Source organism: Scomber scombrus, chromosome 11 (assembly GCF_963691925.1).
Source record: "Scomber scombrus chromosome 11, fScoSco1.1, whole genome shotgun sequence".
Classification (NCBI taxonomy): Eukaryota; Metazoa; Chordata; class Actinopteri; order Scombriformes; family Scombridae; genus Scomber; species Scomber scombrus.
The window spans coordinates 11944260-11963040 of NC_084980.1; the positions used below are offsets into that span (position 1 = coordinate 11944260).

Sequence of the window (18781 nt, forward strand, 5' to 3'; positions counted from 1 at the left end):
GGGGGTTGTAATTGTCCCGAGGGTGTTACAGCACTGCTGGACAAGAGGAGACATTGATTGCTTCTTATTGACTGTAATCAATACACTCATCAAGATGGGTATAAGATCTGTTACAGCCTTACAGCCTACATTATGTGTGTGTGTGTGTGTGTGTGTGTGTGTGTGTGTGTGTGTGTGTGTGTGTGTGTGTGTGTGTGTGTGTGTGTGTGTGTGTGCCCCTTTATGTTTTAATCATGAAACTATAAAGCCTACTAAGAAATAGGATCAGTACTGTGAATAGGATATACCACAGAGGGGAATGTAAATTAGATGTTTGTCCCTACAATGTCAACTGGCTGCTAACTAATAGCTCTGCATTCTTTCTGATTTACAGAACATACACATACTATCCTTAAGACACTTATATGTTGTTCACGTTCATGTCAGAAACATCCTCTGAGCTGAGAACCTATTGTTTTGTAAAAGACAGCTTTTCTATAAGTATTAAAATAATGATTTTTTTTTTTTTTTTTTTTTTTTTTTTACAGGTATTGGACAATAGATCAATAAACCTCTGTTTTATTATCATCATGTGAGCCATTTCTCTATCAGCTGTGAGAACAGAAACAATAAGAAAGCACCATATGACAAATCAGGAGTCTGCAATCTCTTCAGGCTACTATACACTATGTGAAGGCCTGCTGTTACTTGAGAAGTGTTGTGTAAGCATTAATCCTCTGTCAGTCCTGTGCTGTTGATCGAGGTATTCACAATTTGCTGCTGACAAATGTTTCATCAATCTCTCTGGTCAGGAATCAAGATGATCCTCTGCCAACACATTTCCAAGTTTACATAATCTATGCAGATGGAAAGTTGTATCAGTGTCCAGTAGTTGTGAAAGATCTTGGAGTTTGGAGTTCAATTGTGTGTGTGTGTGTGTGTGTGTGTGTGTGTGTGTGTGTGTGTGTGTGTGTGTGTGTGTGTGTGTGTGTGTGTGTGTGTGTGTGTTTATCATTACCCTGAGGCTATGCGTTTATACAGTGTCATAAAGACAGACATTCACACCCTACCACTCAAGTTCACTGCGCCACACCCATAGGTGAGTGTGCTCTTGCTTTCCCTAAGTGAACCTGGAGCTGCAGCTTAAACAGCTAATAGAGGGCTGTGGCTCGGGCTAGTCTGGGAGCTGCCTTTTTGACGTGTTTGCGTGTGTCAGAGAACATTGCTTTCACTGTCATTCCACTCAATCAGTACCCGAGTCAAGGTTTTTGCTACTCTTCTGTTGTAATACTGAGTTAATCAGGAATGATTCATTGAGAAATTATTAGTATACCAAGTATGCGTGTTACTAATTATTTAGCTCTGTTTAACTACAGTTTGTTCTAAGGTTGCCATTGTTAGTTTTTCAGTAATTGACAGTTATTTACTGATTTGTTCCTTGGTAACTATGGAAGACTTTGTGTGTCTCATTATAAAATCTTCCAGGAAAAAAATCAAGACTGAGTGTCAATAAACTGATACTCAGCTGTTACTGGACTGGCTGTAAATGTGTGTAGACAAGATGTGTGACCTTTATTTCCCCAGAGAATGGTAGAGGAGAAGAAGAAAAGGAGGGGATAACAGGAGGTGGAGAATGGAGAAATGAATGAGAACAATGTTTTTTGTGTGAAAATAGAGGAGAGCTGTGATTGAAAGAGGAAGTGTAATATGTCTGTTAATTAACTGGGATCCTTATCTATAGGCAATGTGTCAATATGTGTCCACACACACGTTACACAAACATACACACATTGTGGGCACTAAGGTTCGATGCAAAGGAAATAGGCTACCTAAGCCAAGGGCGAGCCAGCACACCTCAGCTCACATTACACATTGCTGTTCTTATCAGCAATAAAAGGCTGATTCCTGTTGCTGACGTTCTGCAAATGGAGTTATAAATTACTGGTGTTTTTCCCACTGGCTACTTTACCTGGAATTGAATCAACACTCGACCAAATAAGAAAGAAAAAAAAAAAAAACTAAACTAAAAATGCAACTAATTAGGTAAAAAATGCAAAATAGAGTCAACAGTCACATGATTTAGGGTTAGATTTTTACCAATAGAGTGATATCATCAAGACAGCTGTCAAACATGTGACTGACCAGGATATAAAAAAAAGGTTTTTGGAGGTGTAATTGAGTTAGGTGGTTTCACATAGACATAAAAAGCACCTTATTGCCAGTTGATCCTTTTGGTAGAACTTTCCAAATGCATGTTCCTGAAGTTTGGAGTATGTAATAGACTGTGTAACAACCACACTCTTCCCTTGCCCTTTCTCTGTTTCGGCACATTATTTGTGCCTTTTTTACTGTATGTGGGTAGTTTCTTTCTCCCTCTCCCTCTCTGTCTGCCCTCTTTCTCTGCGTGTAGACAAAGCCTGTGTTGTCTGCTGAAATGCTGTGTTGCAAGGACAAGCTTTGGGTCAGCGTCTCTAGGAATGCCTTGAAAACTGTCTAGAGAGAGAGTTGCGTTAATTTGCAAGCCTGTGCCCGGTCCTGTCTCTTGCTCCTCCTGGCTGTGTGACTCATCTAATGAGTCATTACAGAAGACACTGGCCCCGTGGTGATTGCATGTGGTGATCTGAGTAAGAATGCCTTAAGGGTTATAATCCAAAAAAGGGGACTAATTGTATAGCTTTGGCTTGTATGACTGTGGTTTGTAAAGGCCAGCTACTGTATATCAAACACACTGGTTACTGCATATCTCTATTTCCTTTATTTACATTTCACTCTATGTCTTTTTCCCCACTTTCCATCATTACACAGCTACTGTTGCCTGGACTGGACAGCCAGTTCCAGAAAGGAATATTTCAGAGTCACTGTATTGACTACATAGGCATGTGTCTCCTTCTTCTCCCTCCACCCTGAGTCTCAATGTCTTTGCTTCTCCTTGTTAACTGCTAGGATGTTTGATGTCGGCAAACACAATTTACTGTGAGAGCATGGAACAAGTGTTCAGATTGCACCCTCATGTCATTGGGTGTTTTGCCAATATTTTCCCTCTTGTGGGACTTTGAATATGTTCTGTTTACGCCTGTTTCCAAAGGAGTTTAACTGAAACCTTTATTATAGTGTTTTTACTTAGAGATCTGCTGTCAGGAGCTGCCAGTGTAGCCTGAAGCTCTCTCTTTCTTTGGTTGTAAATGTGTTTTGACACAGCATCAGGCATCACTAGCCCAGAAAGACACTACTGTTTTGTGGAAAACAAACAGCTGACTAACAAGGCATTCATTTGGCAAACTTATATGTTCTTGACAATGAGCTGGAATTCCAGATAATGTGAGGTGTGGTGGTGGGATGGTGAGTTTGCCAGGAGAGGCCGGTGGGAGGGGCTGCTCCAAGTAAAGTGGACAACATTCAACCCTCTAGCATTCAGTCAGTAGCACTCAGCTCCTCTTACACCGAGGACTCACCTTTCAACACTTTAAGGGAACTTTTGTACCCGGTTGTACCTCATGGAGGGTAGGATCACCTGTGGACTGTGGCTGCTTGTCTTTCTCTGTGGATGCGGACAACTGTCGGCTTTCAACCTGGACACCGACAATGTCCTGCGGAAGAACGGGGACCCAGACAGTTTATTCGGCTTCTCTCTCGCCATGCACCAGCAGCTTAATCCGGTGGATAAAAAAATGTAAGAGCCAGATTTTTCTCTCAAAATAATGTTTGGATGCTGTTTAATTACTTCTACGTCGCCCTTGGCTTGGAGACACGGGTTTTTGTGTATTTAAAGTAACTTCACCAACCATGTGATTAAAATGTCACAGCAATAGAGACGACTGTAAATTCATTTTTGGATTGAAACATCCATTTAAAAGCTACTTTTGAGGATCACAGTGTCGACAGTGCAGACTTACGTAATCATTTGAGCTCAGGTATGTCGCAGGTAGTTTCACAAAATCTCAGCCAGTCAAACCCTCAACCTCATAATATAAAACAATGCCTTTTATACACCTGCCGCGAGTTTAAACCACAGGCCTGCTCCCTTGTTAATCTTTAATAAGTCTTTCCTTCCAGGTTACTTATTTGTAAGCTTTTACTGGAAAGGTTTTGTACTCATGCACGCTCCAGTGCGCGCTCACATTCCTTTTTTCTTTTTCTTGTTTTGCTGACTTTAGCCCACTCGCGTTTATAAGCCTGGTGAGACTAAGTTTCGGCATTCATTTAAGGACAAATCATCTATTTCAATCATCGCCGGCATAAATTCAAAGGCCACTCTGTATAAATGAACTGTCATCAAGTGGTCACTGGTTTGCACAGCCTGAATATAAACTGACCTTTAATCCGTGAAGCTGAATATAATGCACCAGTCATACATGTTTGTATACAACATACTACACGCAAGTAAGGGGTGGCATGTAGTTGTGTAGATTCATAGTCAGAGGTGGATAAATACACTTTAAAAATACTCCATTATGGATTGAAAATGTTACTCAAGTAAAAAAAAAAGATATTTTACCATTTAACAAAAAACTTTATCATATAAAATGACATCAGTAAACTTTACTGGGAATTAAATAATTGTATCTAACTATAAATAAAAAACAGATAAAAACATGTATATATATATAAATGTAGTTGAGAAAAAGGATCAAATATACATAAATTGCTGCCCATGTAACTAAAAAAAAAAAAAAACGGCCTATATCAGACAACATATTTGCTGATACTAATATATATGTGATATTCCAACATTGGCTAATAATCGATTAATGATCGATTAGTTGGGCTCTAGTAAAAAGTGCAATATTTCTCTCTGAATTGTAGAGTAGTGAAAATGTAAAGTAGCATAAAATGGAATACACAAGTAAAGTACCTCAAATATTGATGTACAGTATTTGAGCAAATGTACCTAGTTATGTTTCACAACATAATATAGAATAAAATGCAGCTTTGTGGACTAATTCATTCAAAGTACCCTACAGTACCCAAATTGCGCGTAGCAGGTATAAAAATCAGTTAATATAAAAAAGTTCTTACGTTTTTCTACACAGGAATGATCAATATAGAAGCTTTTCTCTCTTGTATTTGTACAATTAATACCTAAAGGTCACTGCATTGTGTTTACCCGCTGAATCGTAAAGGCACAGAGTGATAAGCGTCACTGGGTTCCCCACAGAGGTTAGAGTTGCTCTTAAACTTATTTACACACTCCTACTGCTGCTACACACACACTCAGTGTCAGTTTGTGTCCTACTTTAAGGCTGTGTCTTAATGAAAGACACATGGTGATCAGCACGAGACTGAAGCCACCAAAGTCCCCCTACTTCAGGTTGTTAAGTTAAATAGAAGCAAACAGAAGGTAGTTGGATTCTGTTAACTGGAAAACAACAGATACCAGTGTAGATAAAGTGTAGTTGTTACAGGAGATGTCAAAACAATGAGTGAATAAAGCAATTACAAAATTTATTGGCAGGCGTTTTTTTAATTGAGTCATTGTCTGAATAATTTTTTGAGCAAAAGCGCCAAAAATCTGCTGTTTCCTGCTTTTTTAATGTGAAATATGCTGGTTTTCTTTGTCCTCTATAACAGAACAATTAATTGATTAACTGATAAATCAATCAATCTGTTGAATGTTTTTTCTAAATCTTATAATTCAGCATAGATAACACTCGAACCATCAGGAGCATATGCGTGTTCCATTATAATGCAAGTTTGAATGTGTGTTTGCATGTTTGAGCAGGAGGCCATGTTTGTTTTGTGAACGATGTCGTACATACAGCTGTAACAGAGGTGGAATGGACACGCCTGCACTGTGTCTCTCATTAAAGCACATGCATTCATGGGTGTCTGTTTGGTGTGTTTTAATGGTGCTGATGCATGCTGTGGTGGAGCACTGAGGCGTTGCCTTGTTGTCAGTCATTTGGAAGAGTGTCAGCCAGCTGAATGTACTACTTGATACATTCCTAACCTGAGGCAAAGAGTAGATAGAATAGAACAGAAGTAGGTAGACAGATTTCTTGTGCTGATAACTTTCTTTTAACGTACATTGCAACAACACACATATACTGAAGTAACTGTTACTCCCTGTGTGTCTCCCCACAGCTGGATTTTCACAGTGAGTCATAGTCCTTTGCCAGCATTGCATGCCAGTTTGTATGCAGTCTTTACTGTGTCTCTTATGCCCTGCAGGCATGAGTTTTACATGTAGTGGCAGGTGAGGGCAGGAGCTGATGGAAGCGTGTGTGTGCATGTGTGCCTGTGTGTTTTTGCATTAGTGTTTGTGTGTGGCATTCCCTGCCCGATGGAGCTGTCTGTATAATAAAATCAAAAGGGAAAAGTGCAAAATGCACAAGTAAGGAGAAGAGGGAGGAGAGGAGGAGACCATGTGAGAATTTAAGAAGTTTAAGATCTTGGATTGAGTGTGAGAAATGTGTGGGAGAAAGTAAAGGCAAAAGTCTGTGTTTCTGAGAAACAAAATGGCTCTGGAGAAAACAGATATAGAGATATAGAGAAACTATGAGAGAAAAAGAGCATGTTAGATTGAAATTTCAGTGTCATGCTATGTCAAGTGCTCCAGAAACACTTGGGGAGATAGGAAACGTGTGGAGTTTAGTATTGAAGTCAGCTTTGTGCTTGAGTTTATCTGGTCAGACTTAGTCCTTTCTTACCTCTCTTCCCCTCAGGCTACTTAAGGTTTCCAACATCAAAGAGCAAAGAAAAGAACTGGAACAAAGAAAATAGGTGATGGCTGAAAGAATGCTGAGAGAAACATAAATCAGTTTTACATCTGGGCACCAAACATGAGCCATTATTCAATCAGTCAGACTCTGCGGGCCTGATCCTGGCAGAGAGTCAGAGAGAGAGAAGTTGGGTAACACATGACGGGAGTAGTTTTGGAGAAGTAACCATTTGGAGGTGAATGCCTCCAGTTGATAGGGTGCCACTGGCTGTTGCCAAGCAACGGGCTGTGCCCTAGCAGGCAGGCAGTCGGTTCACTGCTGCAAAAAAACCAAAACAAACCACAACACACCTCTCTCAATAGGATAATTCCCTAATGATCACTGTGCGCTGATTGCTCTGTTACTCTGCCTGTATGTCCCACTGTCTCTGCCAGTTTTTGTGTGTCTGTTTGCGAGTCAAACACACATACACTCCTTCTCTCTATGTTTGTCTTGGTCCTTCCTGTAGACTAAGCCTGTGTGTTAGGGCTTCCTCTGTTAGTGTTGAATGATTAAATAAACAGCAAAGTCAGTGTTAGAGAAGCAGCAGGTCAGCCTTATCATTGAAAGCACATCACTCTTCAGTGGCTAATAATGATTGTAATTATAATAATAATAATAATAATAATAATAATAATAATAATAATAATAATAATAATAATAATAATAATAATAATAATGCGTAGCAATAAAGATAACACTGACTTGTCCATTGACATTAGTTTCCAATTTCCATTTTAAAAAGTTGTTATTATTTGAATCATACGTAAGCAACTACTCTACCTTCTTGCTGTCTAAATAGTTACACATTTAGTCAATGAGTAATATAATCCTAATAAGATGTGTTCCTTGTGATATAGTTGGTGTTTGTTCTGTTTGAGCATTAGTGTTGGTTGCATTCATTCCAAAGTGAACAGCTGAATAAGGCAGAGTATCACAATATGATTATGTAGAAGGAGGAACTATCCATTTTCTATGAATGCACCCCAGAACAAATGACCCTATTTCCCAGAGGCCAACTGGTGTGTCTTGGCAGAGCTCTTTCTATCCATTCCTTTGACTTCCTGTGTCTCCGAGCATGATGAGAGTGGAGATGTTCCCACCTGGGATCAGCTGTTTGTTATAAAAACCTCCCTTTGCAGTGATGACTCATTTGATTTAGACTCATTGCTTTTGGATGTGGATGCTGACAGGCTCCAACTTGAAATATATTTTCTCTTCAGTGCACGTAGAAGTGGAGAGTTAATTTGAGTCTCCAGTATCTTAAGCGTCATTCACTCCCCTCGTATTAGGAGAAAGACCGGATTGGACGCATAATGTGTGGGATAACGGAGGAAATTAAAGTGCTCTGGTTGTTGAAACAAGGCCAAACCAATCCATCAATTTTTTCTCAGTGTTCCCCTTAAAACACATTTAAATCCATCTCATAACGGCATCATTACAAGACTATGAATGGGCAACATTTTATAATTTTGGGTATGTCATATAAATTGATTTAATGCTCCTCCTTGCTAATCTTCATCACATGTGAAGTCAATATTCATGATGATTTACACTGTTTCAACAGCTTTTAAAGTCTTAAATCATCTCCTCTGTGCAATTAGTGTTTCCGTTGTTAACTGTTGAGGTCAACACACTGTATAACATGCTGATCACATTAGGCCTCCTTCTCTGTCAGTATGCCTCCGTAAATACCCTCCCAGATGATGTGGGTATCTAAGAATGCTTTGTGTTCCAGCTAAAAATGGCTTTGCTTAATCTCATCTGGTTAAGACGGTGTGCTGTACGACATTAATTTTGGAGGTCATCAGACGAACGAAACAAACCAGAGAGAGAGAGAGAGAGAGAGAGAGAGAGAGAGAGAGAGAGAGAGAGAGAGAGAGAGAGAGAGAGAGAGAGATGTATTAACAGTGTGTATCTCTGCTGGAAACCTCCACAGCATCCATTTAAAAGATGACATCCTTGACTTGTGTGATTTACAATGTAGGAAACTCTGGGAACTGGATGCCCATCATCAAGACTGGGTGTGGCATCTGCCCTTGTCCACAAAGGCAGCTTCTGTGTGTGAGATAGAAAGCCTGGTTCAATCAACCACAGCAGGCGGTTGAAAGGGGTCTTTGACTCAGTTGGACCGTGAGGACATGGAACATCAGTTTAGTGGTGGCATTTGTGTGTGTGTGTGTGTGTGTGTGTGTGTGTGTGTGTGTGTGTGTGTGTGTGTGTGTGTGTGTGTGTGTGTGTGTGAGAGAGAGAGTTTGGCTGCTGTGTAACACAGTAGACTGGAATGTGTAACATAATGTGCAAGAGGAACTGCCAGAACGCTTCTTATTCCGAGTCCTAGATGACAGAAGAATGTTACAGTTTGAGCCTCTTTCCCAATGTGCATTTGATTGAGCTGCATATGATGTTTGGCTCAATAGATTCATGTGTGTGTCTGTTGCAGGCTGCTGGTTGGTGCCCCGAGAGCAAAGGCTTTGAGCGGTCAGAAAGCTAAAGTGACAGGAGGACTCTACAGCTGTGATATGAGCTCCACATCCTCTGCGTGCACTAGAGTTGACTTTGACAATGATGGTGAGATATCCACATATACCTCCCGCTTTTTGGCTATTTCAGACAGTTTTTGTCCAAGATTTAGGTCACAATAACCTCTTTGTGTCTATTTCTATCCCTGGCATCTGTCTCTATGTAGAGGATTTAACAAGAGAAAGCAAAGAGAACCAGTGGATGGGAGTGACAGTCAACAGTCAGGGGCCAGGAGGCAAGATTGTGGTAAGACTGTGTGTCTTTGTGTCTGACCGTGACCTTGAATGTGAACTTCAACTCGTAATTACAAACTTAACCGTCTACCTTTAAACCTACATACAATCTATTATTACATTTCCGTCAAGATCCCAATGTTTCCAAGAATATTGAATATTTCATGCTTGATTACAGAGGAATGTTCAACAGAATTTGAAAATTGTTCATGTAATGAAATGGTGCAGCCATGAAAGCTTCTCAGTTTCTCAGATGTGAACAGTTCAGTTAAATAACTACACAATGCAGCTTTCAATCAAGCAAATACAGACTATTGGAACTGTAGCTAATGATTATATTTATTGTTGATTAATCTGTTTTATTTTTTCAATTAATTGTTTAGTCTCTAAAATGTTGTCCCAGAACATAAGATGACATCTTCCAATAGCTTGTTTTGCCCATCCAAGCAGAAAAGCAGCATTTTCTCACAAACACAAAAGCCTAGTACTGGCAAAAGAGTTGGTATTTTTGCTCGATAAATGATTCCAACAATTAATTGATTATCAAAAGTATTGTTAACTTTCTGTTGTTCAATTCATCAGTAATCAGTTAATTGTTTTAGCACAGTAAACTACACCGTATATGAGGTCAAACATAAGGAAACATACTTATCTTGCTTTTAAGCTACTAACTTTGAAATTTAAAGGGAACATTGAAGTTCAAGTCATTCAGTATTTATTAAGACATCTAAAATCATAATGGTCACCTCAAATAAAAAATTGCTTTCACTTCACGACACGATGCCTTCCGATTTAAATCAACATCATGTCAACTCCGTTGTGTGTTTCTGTTCCCCTGGTAGACCTGTGCCCACCGGTACCAGAGCAGAGCCAACGTGAACACAGCCCTCGAATCCCGCGACATTATTGGCCGTTGCTATGTGCTGAGTCAGGATTTGAAAATATATCCAGATGCAAAAGAAGACGGCGGTTACTGGCATTTCTGTAAGGGGCGGAACCGAGGCCATGAGATGTTTGGCTCCTGCCAGCAAGGCCTCTCAGCCACGTTTGACAAGGACTACCACTACTTCATCTTTGGAGCCCCTGGAGCATACAATTGGAAAGGTAGTTAATGTGTGTGTTTGTGTGAGTCAGGTTCCTTGTTATTGGTGAAATCAATCTACTTTATGGTATTTGTATTGCTCATCTTTTATTGTAGGGTAATTTGCCAGTGATGCTTTTGTCAGTCATGTGTTCGACATTACTTGTCAATTAGGATTATTGTGTTATTAGTTTTGGATTCTTTAATTACAAGCCAGATTTCCCCATCTAAACTTTTCTTCTCCTTTTCAGGTGTGGTACGCTTGGAACAAAATAACGATACCTTGGTGGAGCAGGGAATTTATGATGACGGTCCTTTTGAGGTGGGAGATGAAAGTGATAAGAATCCCGACTGGGTTCCTGCTCCTCCCAACAGCTACCTGGGTATAAAGCTCATTCCTCAGCTCTGCTCTGGTTGTCACGAAGGGGCATGTTCCACCACATGTCCATCCTCTGACTACATGAAGAATGATCCCTTTATTTATTTCTCACAGGCTTCTCTCTGGACTCAGGGAAGAGTCTGACCAAGAAAGGCCAGCTGACAGTGGTGGCAGGAGCTCCAAGAGCAAACCACAGCGGAGCAGTGGTGCTGCTGAAGAAAGGCCTGGATACAAGCAAAATTCTACTAGAAGAGTACACCCTGGAAGGGGAGGGACTTGCATCATCTTTTGGCTATGATCTGGCTGTTCTGGATCTCAACGCGGACGGGTGGGTGAGGCAGAGAGTGTCACACACAAATTGAAACTTCTGCCTTGAAAAGTGATATATTTATTGAAATTATTATGATCACGATTTTCATACTGTCATGTCATAATGTCATGTCACGCTGTTATTTTTTAGATGGCAGGACATCGTGGTGGGAGCACCTCAGTACTTTGAGAAGGATGGAGAAATTGGAGGAGCCATCTACGTCTATGTCAACAAAGCTGGAAACTGGAAGAAAGTGTCACCCATCAAAATAGTAGGACCTCAGGACTCCATGTTTGGCCAGGCTGTGGAAAACCTGGGTGACATCAATCAGGATGGTTATCATGGTGAGGCTGCAGGACTTGTTACGTGTGCATATATGTTACAAAATGTGTTACTGTCTGCTAGTCATTCTCAATATTGTACAACAACACTGGAAGTCACTATTCTTTTTTGTGACAGATTTTGCAGTTGGAGCTCCTTATGACGATGATGGTGCAGGAACTGTGTACATCTACCATGGATCACATCAAGGACTCAAGTCTAAAAAAGCTGCACAGGTACGTGGATAAACTTGTAGAATTGGTGAGAAAGGTGTGGAAAATTTGTTTCTTCTCAGTGTGTTTTTTCTCTGAACAATGTGTACATCTAAGAAACTGAAATTCTAATAACCTTGTCGTTTCAATGAAAAAATTAAAAAAATGTAGCAAGACGTTTGATCGCCGTGCTCAAACTATTAACTACTTCAGCTAAATCAGTCTTTATTTTCAATTTGGGTTATAATTTTTTATAATTATTTCAGTCCTCATTGCTTTTCTGCAAATACAAAATATATGTTCCTTTTTTCCTTTAGGAATTATCTGGCAAGCCTTTAGGAGTGAGGCTGTTTGGTTACTCTCTGGCAGGCAACATGGACCTGGATAAGAACTTCTACCCCGACCTGGCTGTCGGATCCCTCTCCGACTCTATCTTTGTATACAGGTGAGTGAAATGGTCCATTTTACTCACTCTACATTTATCAACATTTTTATAGAGATGCTCATCAAAATCTGTCCTCCCAGAGCCCGTCCAGTTATCAGCATCGAGAAGGTTGTCCAGTTCTCACCAAAAGAGATTGACCTCACGAAGAAAAACTGCGGCAAAACCTTCTGGTAAGTGTGTCTTTGGTTTTGCTTGTTTTATTAAATATGGATAATTTTATTTATAGGACAAGCTGATAAAAGATACAGTCTGTAAAGGTCTTAAGATATTTAATCATTAAGCAGAACCATCATTTATTAGAATTTTTCATTTGTTGAAAAACTCTTTAAAACTATGCCAGTACTGTCTGATTGTGAATATACTGCATTGTGTCCCCAGCTTGGAAGTTAAGGCGTGCTTTTCCTACACTGCCAACCCCAAGAGCTACTCTCCCAGACTGAGTAAGTTACAGCCATCTTTTTCTTTACTAAACCAAAACTTCTTTAAAATTCAAGATTTAATATATTGTCATTTTCTTGTGTACTTGCTTACACACACACACAAAAAAAAATGCCATTCCTTCCAGCCCACAGCAGTTCATCACAACATAAAGGATAATAATATATATCTAAATTTCCATTAAAAGTTGATAAAAACACGTAAATCCCAAGGAGAAAAAAGAAGAAGAAAAACGAACAGTTAGCAGCATGTCTCAGTTCTTTATCATGTTTTGTCTTTTAGTGTCAGAAATTATAGATATGCTTGATACAGAGATACTTATAATATAGAAATAATGTAGTAATAATAATGAAACACTGTAATGAAGAGGTTAAAGCCTTGCAAAATGTTTTTTATCCTCTGGTCTTTAATGTCTCTATCTCTGTTCCATCCAGCTGTGGCGTACACCCTTGAGGTGGACGCTGATCACAGGAAGAATGGTCTTATTCCCAGGGCGACCTTCACCCAGCCCTCCACCTCAGATAATAACTACATGTCCAAAGGGACCATAACTTTGGACACCAAAGGAAAGGAACAGTGTGTCAACCGTCAGCTTGCTGTACAGGTAGTTACTCCTTCAGGGATATTTCTCCCTTCTCTCTTGATTTAAACAAGCTTAATGTCACAAATGAGGACACACATTTTTGTTGAATTGGGACACAGCTAACCTTACTGTATGTGATGATGTCATTCTACAGGAAAATATTCGAGACAAGCTGCGTGGAATCGCTATCGATGCATCTGTGGAAATCCAGGGCGCCACACGTAAACGCAGACAGAGTTCAACTGCTCAACTGGAACCTATCCTCGATGAAATTGAGCCAAAACGAGAGCTAGTACGTACGAATGAAACCTAATGCATGAACACATTAAAGGATAGATTTTGTAGACATGCAATTGAAGTTTTCTTCCCACTGTCTGTATGTAATCGCTTATGTCTGTATATGATCGTAGGTGAATTTCCTGAAGGAGGGTTGTGGCAAAGACAATGTTTGTCAGAGTAACTTGCAGGTGAAATATCGCTACGGCCACAGATCAACTGATGAAAAAGCCTTCACTCCATTAGGATCGTAAGAGAACAAACACTCCTTTAAAAAAAATAAATGAATAATTTTTATTATGGCTTATTTCTCTTCATTCCTTATGTTACCATTACTACATTGCTTCTCGCACTGAGTAACATACACACGCTTATCAGCACTCAGGCTCATAACATGTCTGTTTAAAGTGAGAACGGCGTGCCTGTGATCTCGCTGAGCGACCAGAAGGACATTGCCTTGGAGGTGACAGTGACCAATCTGAATGGAGATGATGCACATGAAGCAAAAGTGAACGCTTCCTTCCCATCTTCCATCACGTATTCCGCGTATCGCAGTCCAACAGAAGTAAGTTTCTCTCTCACTCTCACAATCAGACACACTCATATACCAGTTTGTGGATCTGATTGGATCTTGTTATTTATTCTAGGAGGTAACTTGCAGTGCCAATAAAGATGGTTCATATGCCACGTGTGATCTTGGAAACCCCTTCAAACGCAACTCAGAGGTAAGGAAAAAAAACAACAGTTTGACTCTGGCTACCTCCACCGCATAACAAGTGTCATCAATAATATTTAAACATTGTGTGTTTGTGTGTGTATATAGATGACCTTCTACATTATTCTGGGTACGTCACGCATCTCTCTCAACACTACTGAACTGGAGATTGATCTTCAGCTACTAACGTAAGTGAATCATTTTACTATTACTCATTCATTAACATTTATTGACACTATTAGGTGTTAGGTGATCAATGTTTACATGAAGAATGGTGGGGATAATAATAATGATAACTTTATTTGTAAAGCACCTTTCATACAGGAAATGCAGCTCAAAGAGATTTACAACAAAATGAATTACATACATCAAGTGCTTCACATTAAAAGGATTGAATAGATTGAATTTTTTTATTTTTTATTTTTATTTTTTAAAGAATTGCAGGAGTGCATCAATGTGAAGATGACTGATTGCTTCTGGTTAATAGCTGAGCTGCAGAGTTTTGAATGAGATGGTTCATGAAATGTCTTGAAGTTTTGAACTCTGAAGTTTGAGGTTTTTCTTGCTTGAGTCATAAGAATGCATACTACAGATACAGCAAATAATATCTTGAACTTATCTTAATGATGTACAACACGTTTCCTAGCAGTATCTGAGTTGACCTGTGTGTAACATCTGATCTGACAGGACCAGTGATCAGAAAATAGCCCCTATCAAAGCAAAGGCAAAGGTGGCCATTGTTTTGCAGCTGTCTGTATCAGGGTACGAAACGCACACACACACACACACACACACACACACACACACACACACACACACACACACACACACACACACACACACACACACACACACACACACACACACACACACACACACACACACACACGCAAAAAACAAAAAGCTATCCACAGAATACTAACTGTTCATTTCTGTCCTTTCAGACAAGCCCAGCCATCTCAGGTCTACTTTACAGGGAAGGTCAAAGGAATGGATGCCATGAAGACTGAAAGTGACATTGGCAGTGCCATTACACACCAGTTCAGAGTGAGTAGAGAAAAACTCAATCAAAAAACATTCTTACCATGAGTGCTAGCTCTTTTCAGTAATTTGAAAATTATCTCTCTATGCCTGTTCCTTGAAAATGTTTTAGATAGATAATCAAAGCCATATCAACTCTGTCTTGATTCACAGATAATCAACCTGGGAAAGCAATTGACAGGTTTAGGCACCGCCACCCTTGAAATCGAGTGGCCAAAGGAGACAACGGATGGAAAGTGGTTGCTCTACCTGATGAAGATCAGCTCCACAGGTGTGCATCAGATTGGGTGCACTCCTAAAGACGAGATCAACCCTCTCAATAAGGTCAGGGATAAAACATTGACACAACACATTAAGGTGCGGTGCCTTTGCCTGCAGGTGTACCTTTTGACTTGAAGTGGAAAAAAGACAATTTTATGCTAATTTTAAAATTTGTTTTATTAATTTTGACAGATGAAGGCTGTTGGGGAGATATAATAGTTTTATGTTTTTTTTCCTTTTCTTTTCAGGAGGCAAGTAACACCAGGACGAGAAGATCCACAGAAAACACCAAGGGAAGTGAGGAGGGCTCTACTTCACGTTTTATTGACAATAGAAGATCTAAAACACTGGTAACACCACTCTACCAAATTCTATTGTATTCTGTTTTATTATATTTTATATGCATTTGACACATGTGAGAGAATCCAGTAGTGACTATGTGCTCTCTTCTTTGTGGACAGTCATGTGGTAATGGGGCAAAGTGTGTGAAGATAAAGTGCCTCCTGCAGGGCCTCGACAGTAATGCAGTCTTCACTCTCAGCTCTCGTCTCTGGAACAGCACCTTCATAGAGGTAACAGAGCAGATTGCCGGAAATTCTTCAGTTTTTCAAATGTTATATCAGTATTTGAGATAGGGTGACCAACAGTGTGGGATTGGGATTGAGACTTATCTTCACTATGCTGGATGGGAAAAGAGAACACAATTTACAAATACTTGTTGACAAACTGAAATGATGATATACTGTAATTTGAAATAAAGAATAAGAGGTTTTAAGTTTGAATCAATCAGCTTTATATATAAAAAAATCACATCCATAAATTACCATGAACACTTTCAGTTTAAGTAATAGTGTAGATTATTATCAGAAAACCTCTATGTTCACATATGGAAATACTGTAAGTTAACTCAAATTAGTGGAGTAAAATGAAGGAAATTGTAAACAGCTTTGTAGCTTTGTGGCTGCCTTGTTCATGGGATGCAGCAATTGGTTTATACATTTTTTTTTAATCAAGGGGTCAAAGATCTTTGCAGGAAATGTATGCATTTATTTGAGGAGCAGGAACAGCAAATATTTCATCTTCTGATCTTATTTAAAAAAATAGGATTTCTCTGATTTGCATCATCTGGAAGTGATAGTGAAGGCCTCTCTGCACGTTGATGGCACAACGAAGAACACAGTGCTGAAAGATGCTGAGACACAGGTAATGAAACAAAAAACAAACAGCAGAAAAATACTCTGTGATGGCACTGGAACCTACAGTATAAGAGGAGGTGATTATCAGTCACAACCAACCTAAAACCTGTGTGTTTGATATAAGTAGAGACAATGAATAATATATAAATAATTGTAGTTGATACTCTGATTGAGACAAAATACACTGATTGAACAGGCAGTTTTATGAGTACTGAATGAATGCCACTCTGTCATTTTCTCCAGGTGAGACTGACTGTGTTCCCAGAGAGACGTGCAGCCCAGTATGGAGGAGTGCCATGGTGGATCATCGTGGTGTCCATCCTGTTAGGGCTGCTGTTGCTGGGCCTGCTGGCTTTCCTTCTCTGGAAGGTAGGAATAAAGGAAATGTGACTGGGAAAGACCCTGTCCCAACTGTTCAAAAATGCACCTGATTGTAACTGAAATAAACTAAACTAAACCAAAAAACAACAACCCTGCAGTTACACATAAAAAAAACAATTGCAAACATGTTCTAACAAATTGCCTCTCCTCAGTGTGGAGTCTTTGGGAAAAAGAATAAAGAGGACCCGTCAGAAAAAGAGAGGCTGACAACAAATGCGTAAAAAAGAGAGAGGGTAAATTTACCCGGCCTGCCATGAACAAGTGTAAAAGTGGCAAAACCTTTTTTCTCTCTCACTCTTTTGCTACAGAGGCACTGCTTTCTGGTATTTGGCACAAAGTGGGAAACTCTCACACTGTGACATGAATGCCGTTATTTAAGCTGACTGGTTATTTTTAAGACATTTTCACACATGATTATGTGTGGATTGTTACCGTGCATGGCCAGGGGGAGGTGATGCCTATGAAGCAATGACTGTCATTTAATGCTGTGAGGAACTACACCATGGGGGCTGCTCTGCATCTCTGTCTGCTCTCGTTTCCATTTCTTGTTGCTAAAGGTTTCTTTCTCTCTACATTAATAAACTGGTGTTAAAACATGTTTCCTTACTGATAGAGGAACGCAGATGGCTTTCTACATCTTTTAATGGATTCACTGCATCGTGGTTCTCACCTGTGAAAGAGGACGATGGCATTCGATGTCTCATCCACCTCTTTGCTTTCTCTGAGTGTCTTTAAATAGCCCTTTTCTCCAAGAAAATATTGATTTTATTTTCCCTGTCTCTTTCGCAGTGTGGCTTTTTTAAGCGTGCCAAATATGAAGAGAAGGTTCCCAGTTACAATGCTGTTCGGATCAAACGGGAGGAGAGAGCTGTAAACCCTGGGAATGGGAAATGGGAAAATCTGGAAAAGAAGCCATGGATGACAACCTGGCATGACAATGAACATTATTCTTAACAGCCAACAAAATCTGACTCCACACAGATTCCTGTCACTGACCAACTCCTCTGGTTTTTACTGCCCTGTTTTTGCACAGCACTCAAAGAAAATCATTTGTTAAAAAAAAAAATTGTTTGTGATACTAAATACTTGTTGGACATTCTGCTTCAGGGGCTGATTTTAAAGACTGTATGAATCACTGGAAGGAGAGTTGCAGTGTGGGAGAGGGTCCTGCACAACTACTGTCTGTTAGATGTTTGGAGCTTGTTTTGTACATTTACTACATTCAGTGTTGACTGGGTGAGAGAGGGTGGGAGTATGGGAGGGTTTCTAGGTTTTTGTACATTTTTTTAATGTTTTGCAGAACTGTTTGTATTTATTCTTTGTTTGGAGTACTTTCTGTTACGTGCTCTACAGGCCAAAGAGTCATGCAATGCTGACACGGGTGACTTTTTAAACTAAAATGTATTCAATTTCCCCAATTTGAAAGTCAAATTTTCATCATTTCTAAAATGCATCTGCCTTAATTTTTTTTAAATTTTTTATTTTTTTTAATCTAAGTCAGTTTGTATCTTTCAAGCTCATGGTGCCCCTGGTTCTCTATAATATAATGGAACTGCAACTTATCCACAGTTGTCGAGCACTCAGTTTGTAAATACATGTGTTATTCACTGGCTGTAAAATAGGAAAAGTGAAAGCGAACACAGAGTTTCTTTAATAAAACTTCTAAATGTTCTCCATGTGTTCCGTTTGTGACATTTTCATGCCAAGTT

General features: G+C 39.6%; 1 protein-coding gene across 2 annotated transcripts; it reads left to right on the plus strand.

Annotated features, from left to right (window-relative positions):
- Nucleotides 1–3406: 3406 nt before the first annotated feature.
- Nucleotides 3407–18262, plus strand: LOC133990248 (integrin alpha-6-like). Of its 2 annotated transcripts, XM_062428486.1 has the most exons (26): nt 3407–3649; nt 9121–9248; nt 9367–9446; nt 10276–10537; nt 10766–10897; nt 11008–11221; nt 11354–11547; nt 11663–11760; nt 12054–12181; nt 12262–12351; nt 12560–12621; nt 13054–13223; nt 13357–13494; nt 13613–13728; nt 13887–14043; nt 14126–14203; nt 14302–14381; nt 14881–14955; nt 15138–15240; nt 15388–15558; nt 15744–15845; nt 15957–16067; nt 16600–16698; nt 16935–17060; nt 17225–17305; nt 17862–17968. In XM_062428486.1, exons 1-25 carry the CDS (start codon nt 3474–3476, stop codon nt 17291–17293), a joined length of 3159 nt encoding a protein of 1052 aa, XP_062284470.1. In that variant the 5' UTR covers nt 3407–3473; the 3' UTR covers nt 17294–17305; nt 17862–17968. The 2 variants fall into 2 exon arrangements, with proteins under 2 accessions (XP_062284470.1, XP_062284469.1); XM_062428485.1 differs by lacking the exon at nt 17225–17305 and having other exon boundaries at nt 17862–18262.
- Nucleotides 18263–18781: the final 519 nt, after the last annotated feature.

Coding starts and splice junctions, on each gene's coding strand:
- LOC133990248 (XM_062428485.1), top strand. CDS start 3,474: ATGGAGGGTAGGATCACCTGTGGACTGTGGCTGCTTGTCTTTCTCTGT. Junction 13,729..13,886: donor GCCTTCACTCCATTAGGATC/GTAAGAGAACAA, acceptor GTCTGTTTAAAG/TGAGAACGGCGTGCCTGTGA. Junction 14,204..14,301: donor CCTTCAAACGCAACTCAGAG/GTAAGGAAAAAA, acceptor GTGTGTATATAG/ATGACCTTCTACATTATTCT.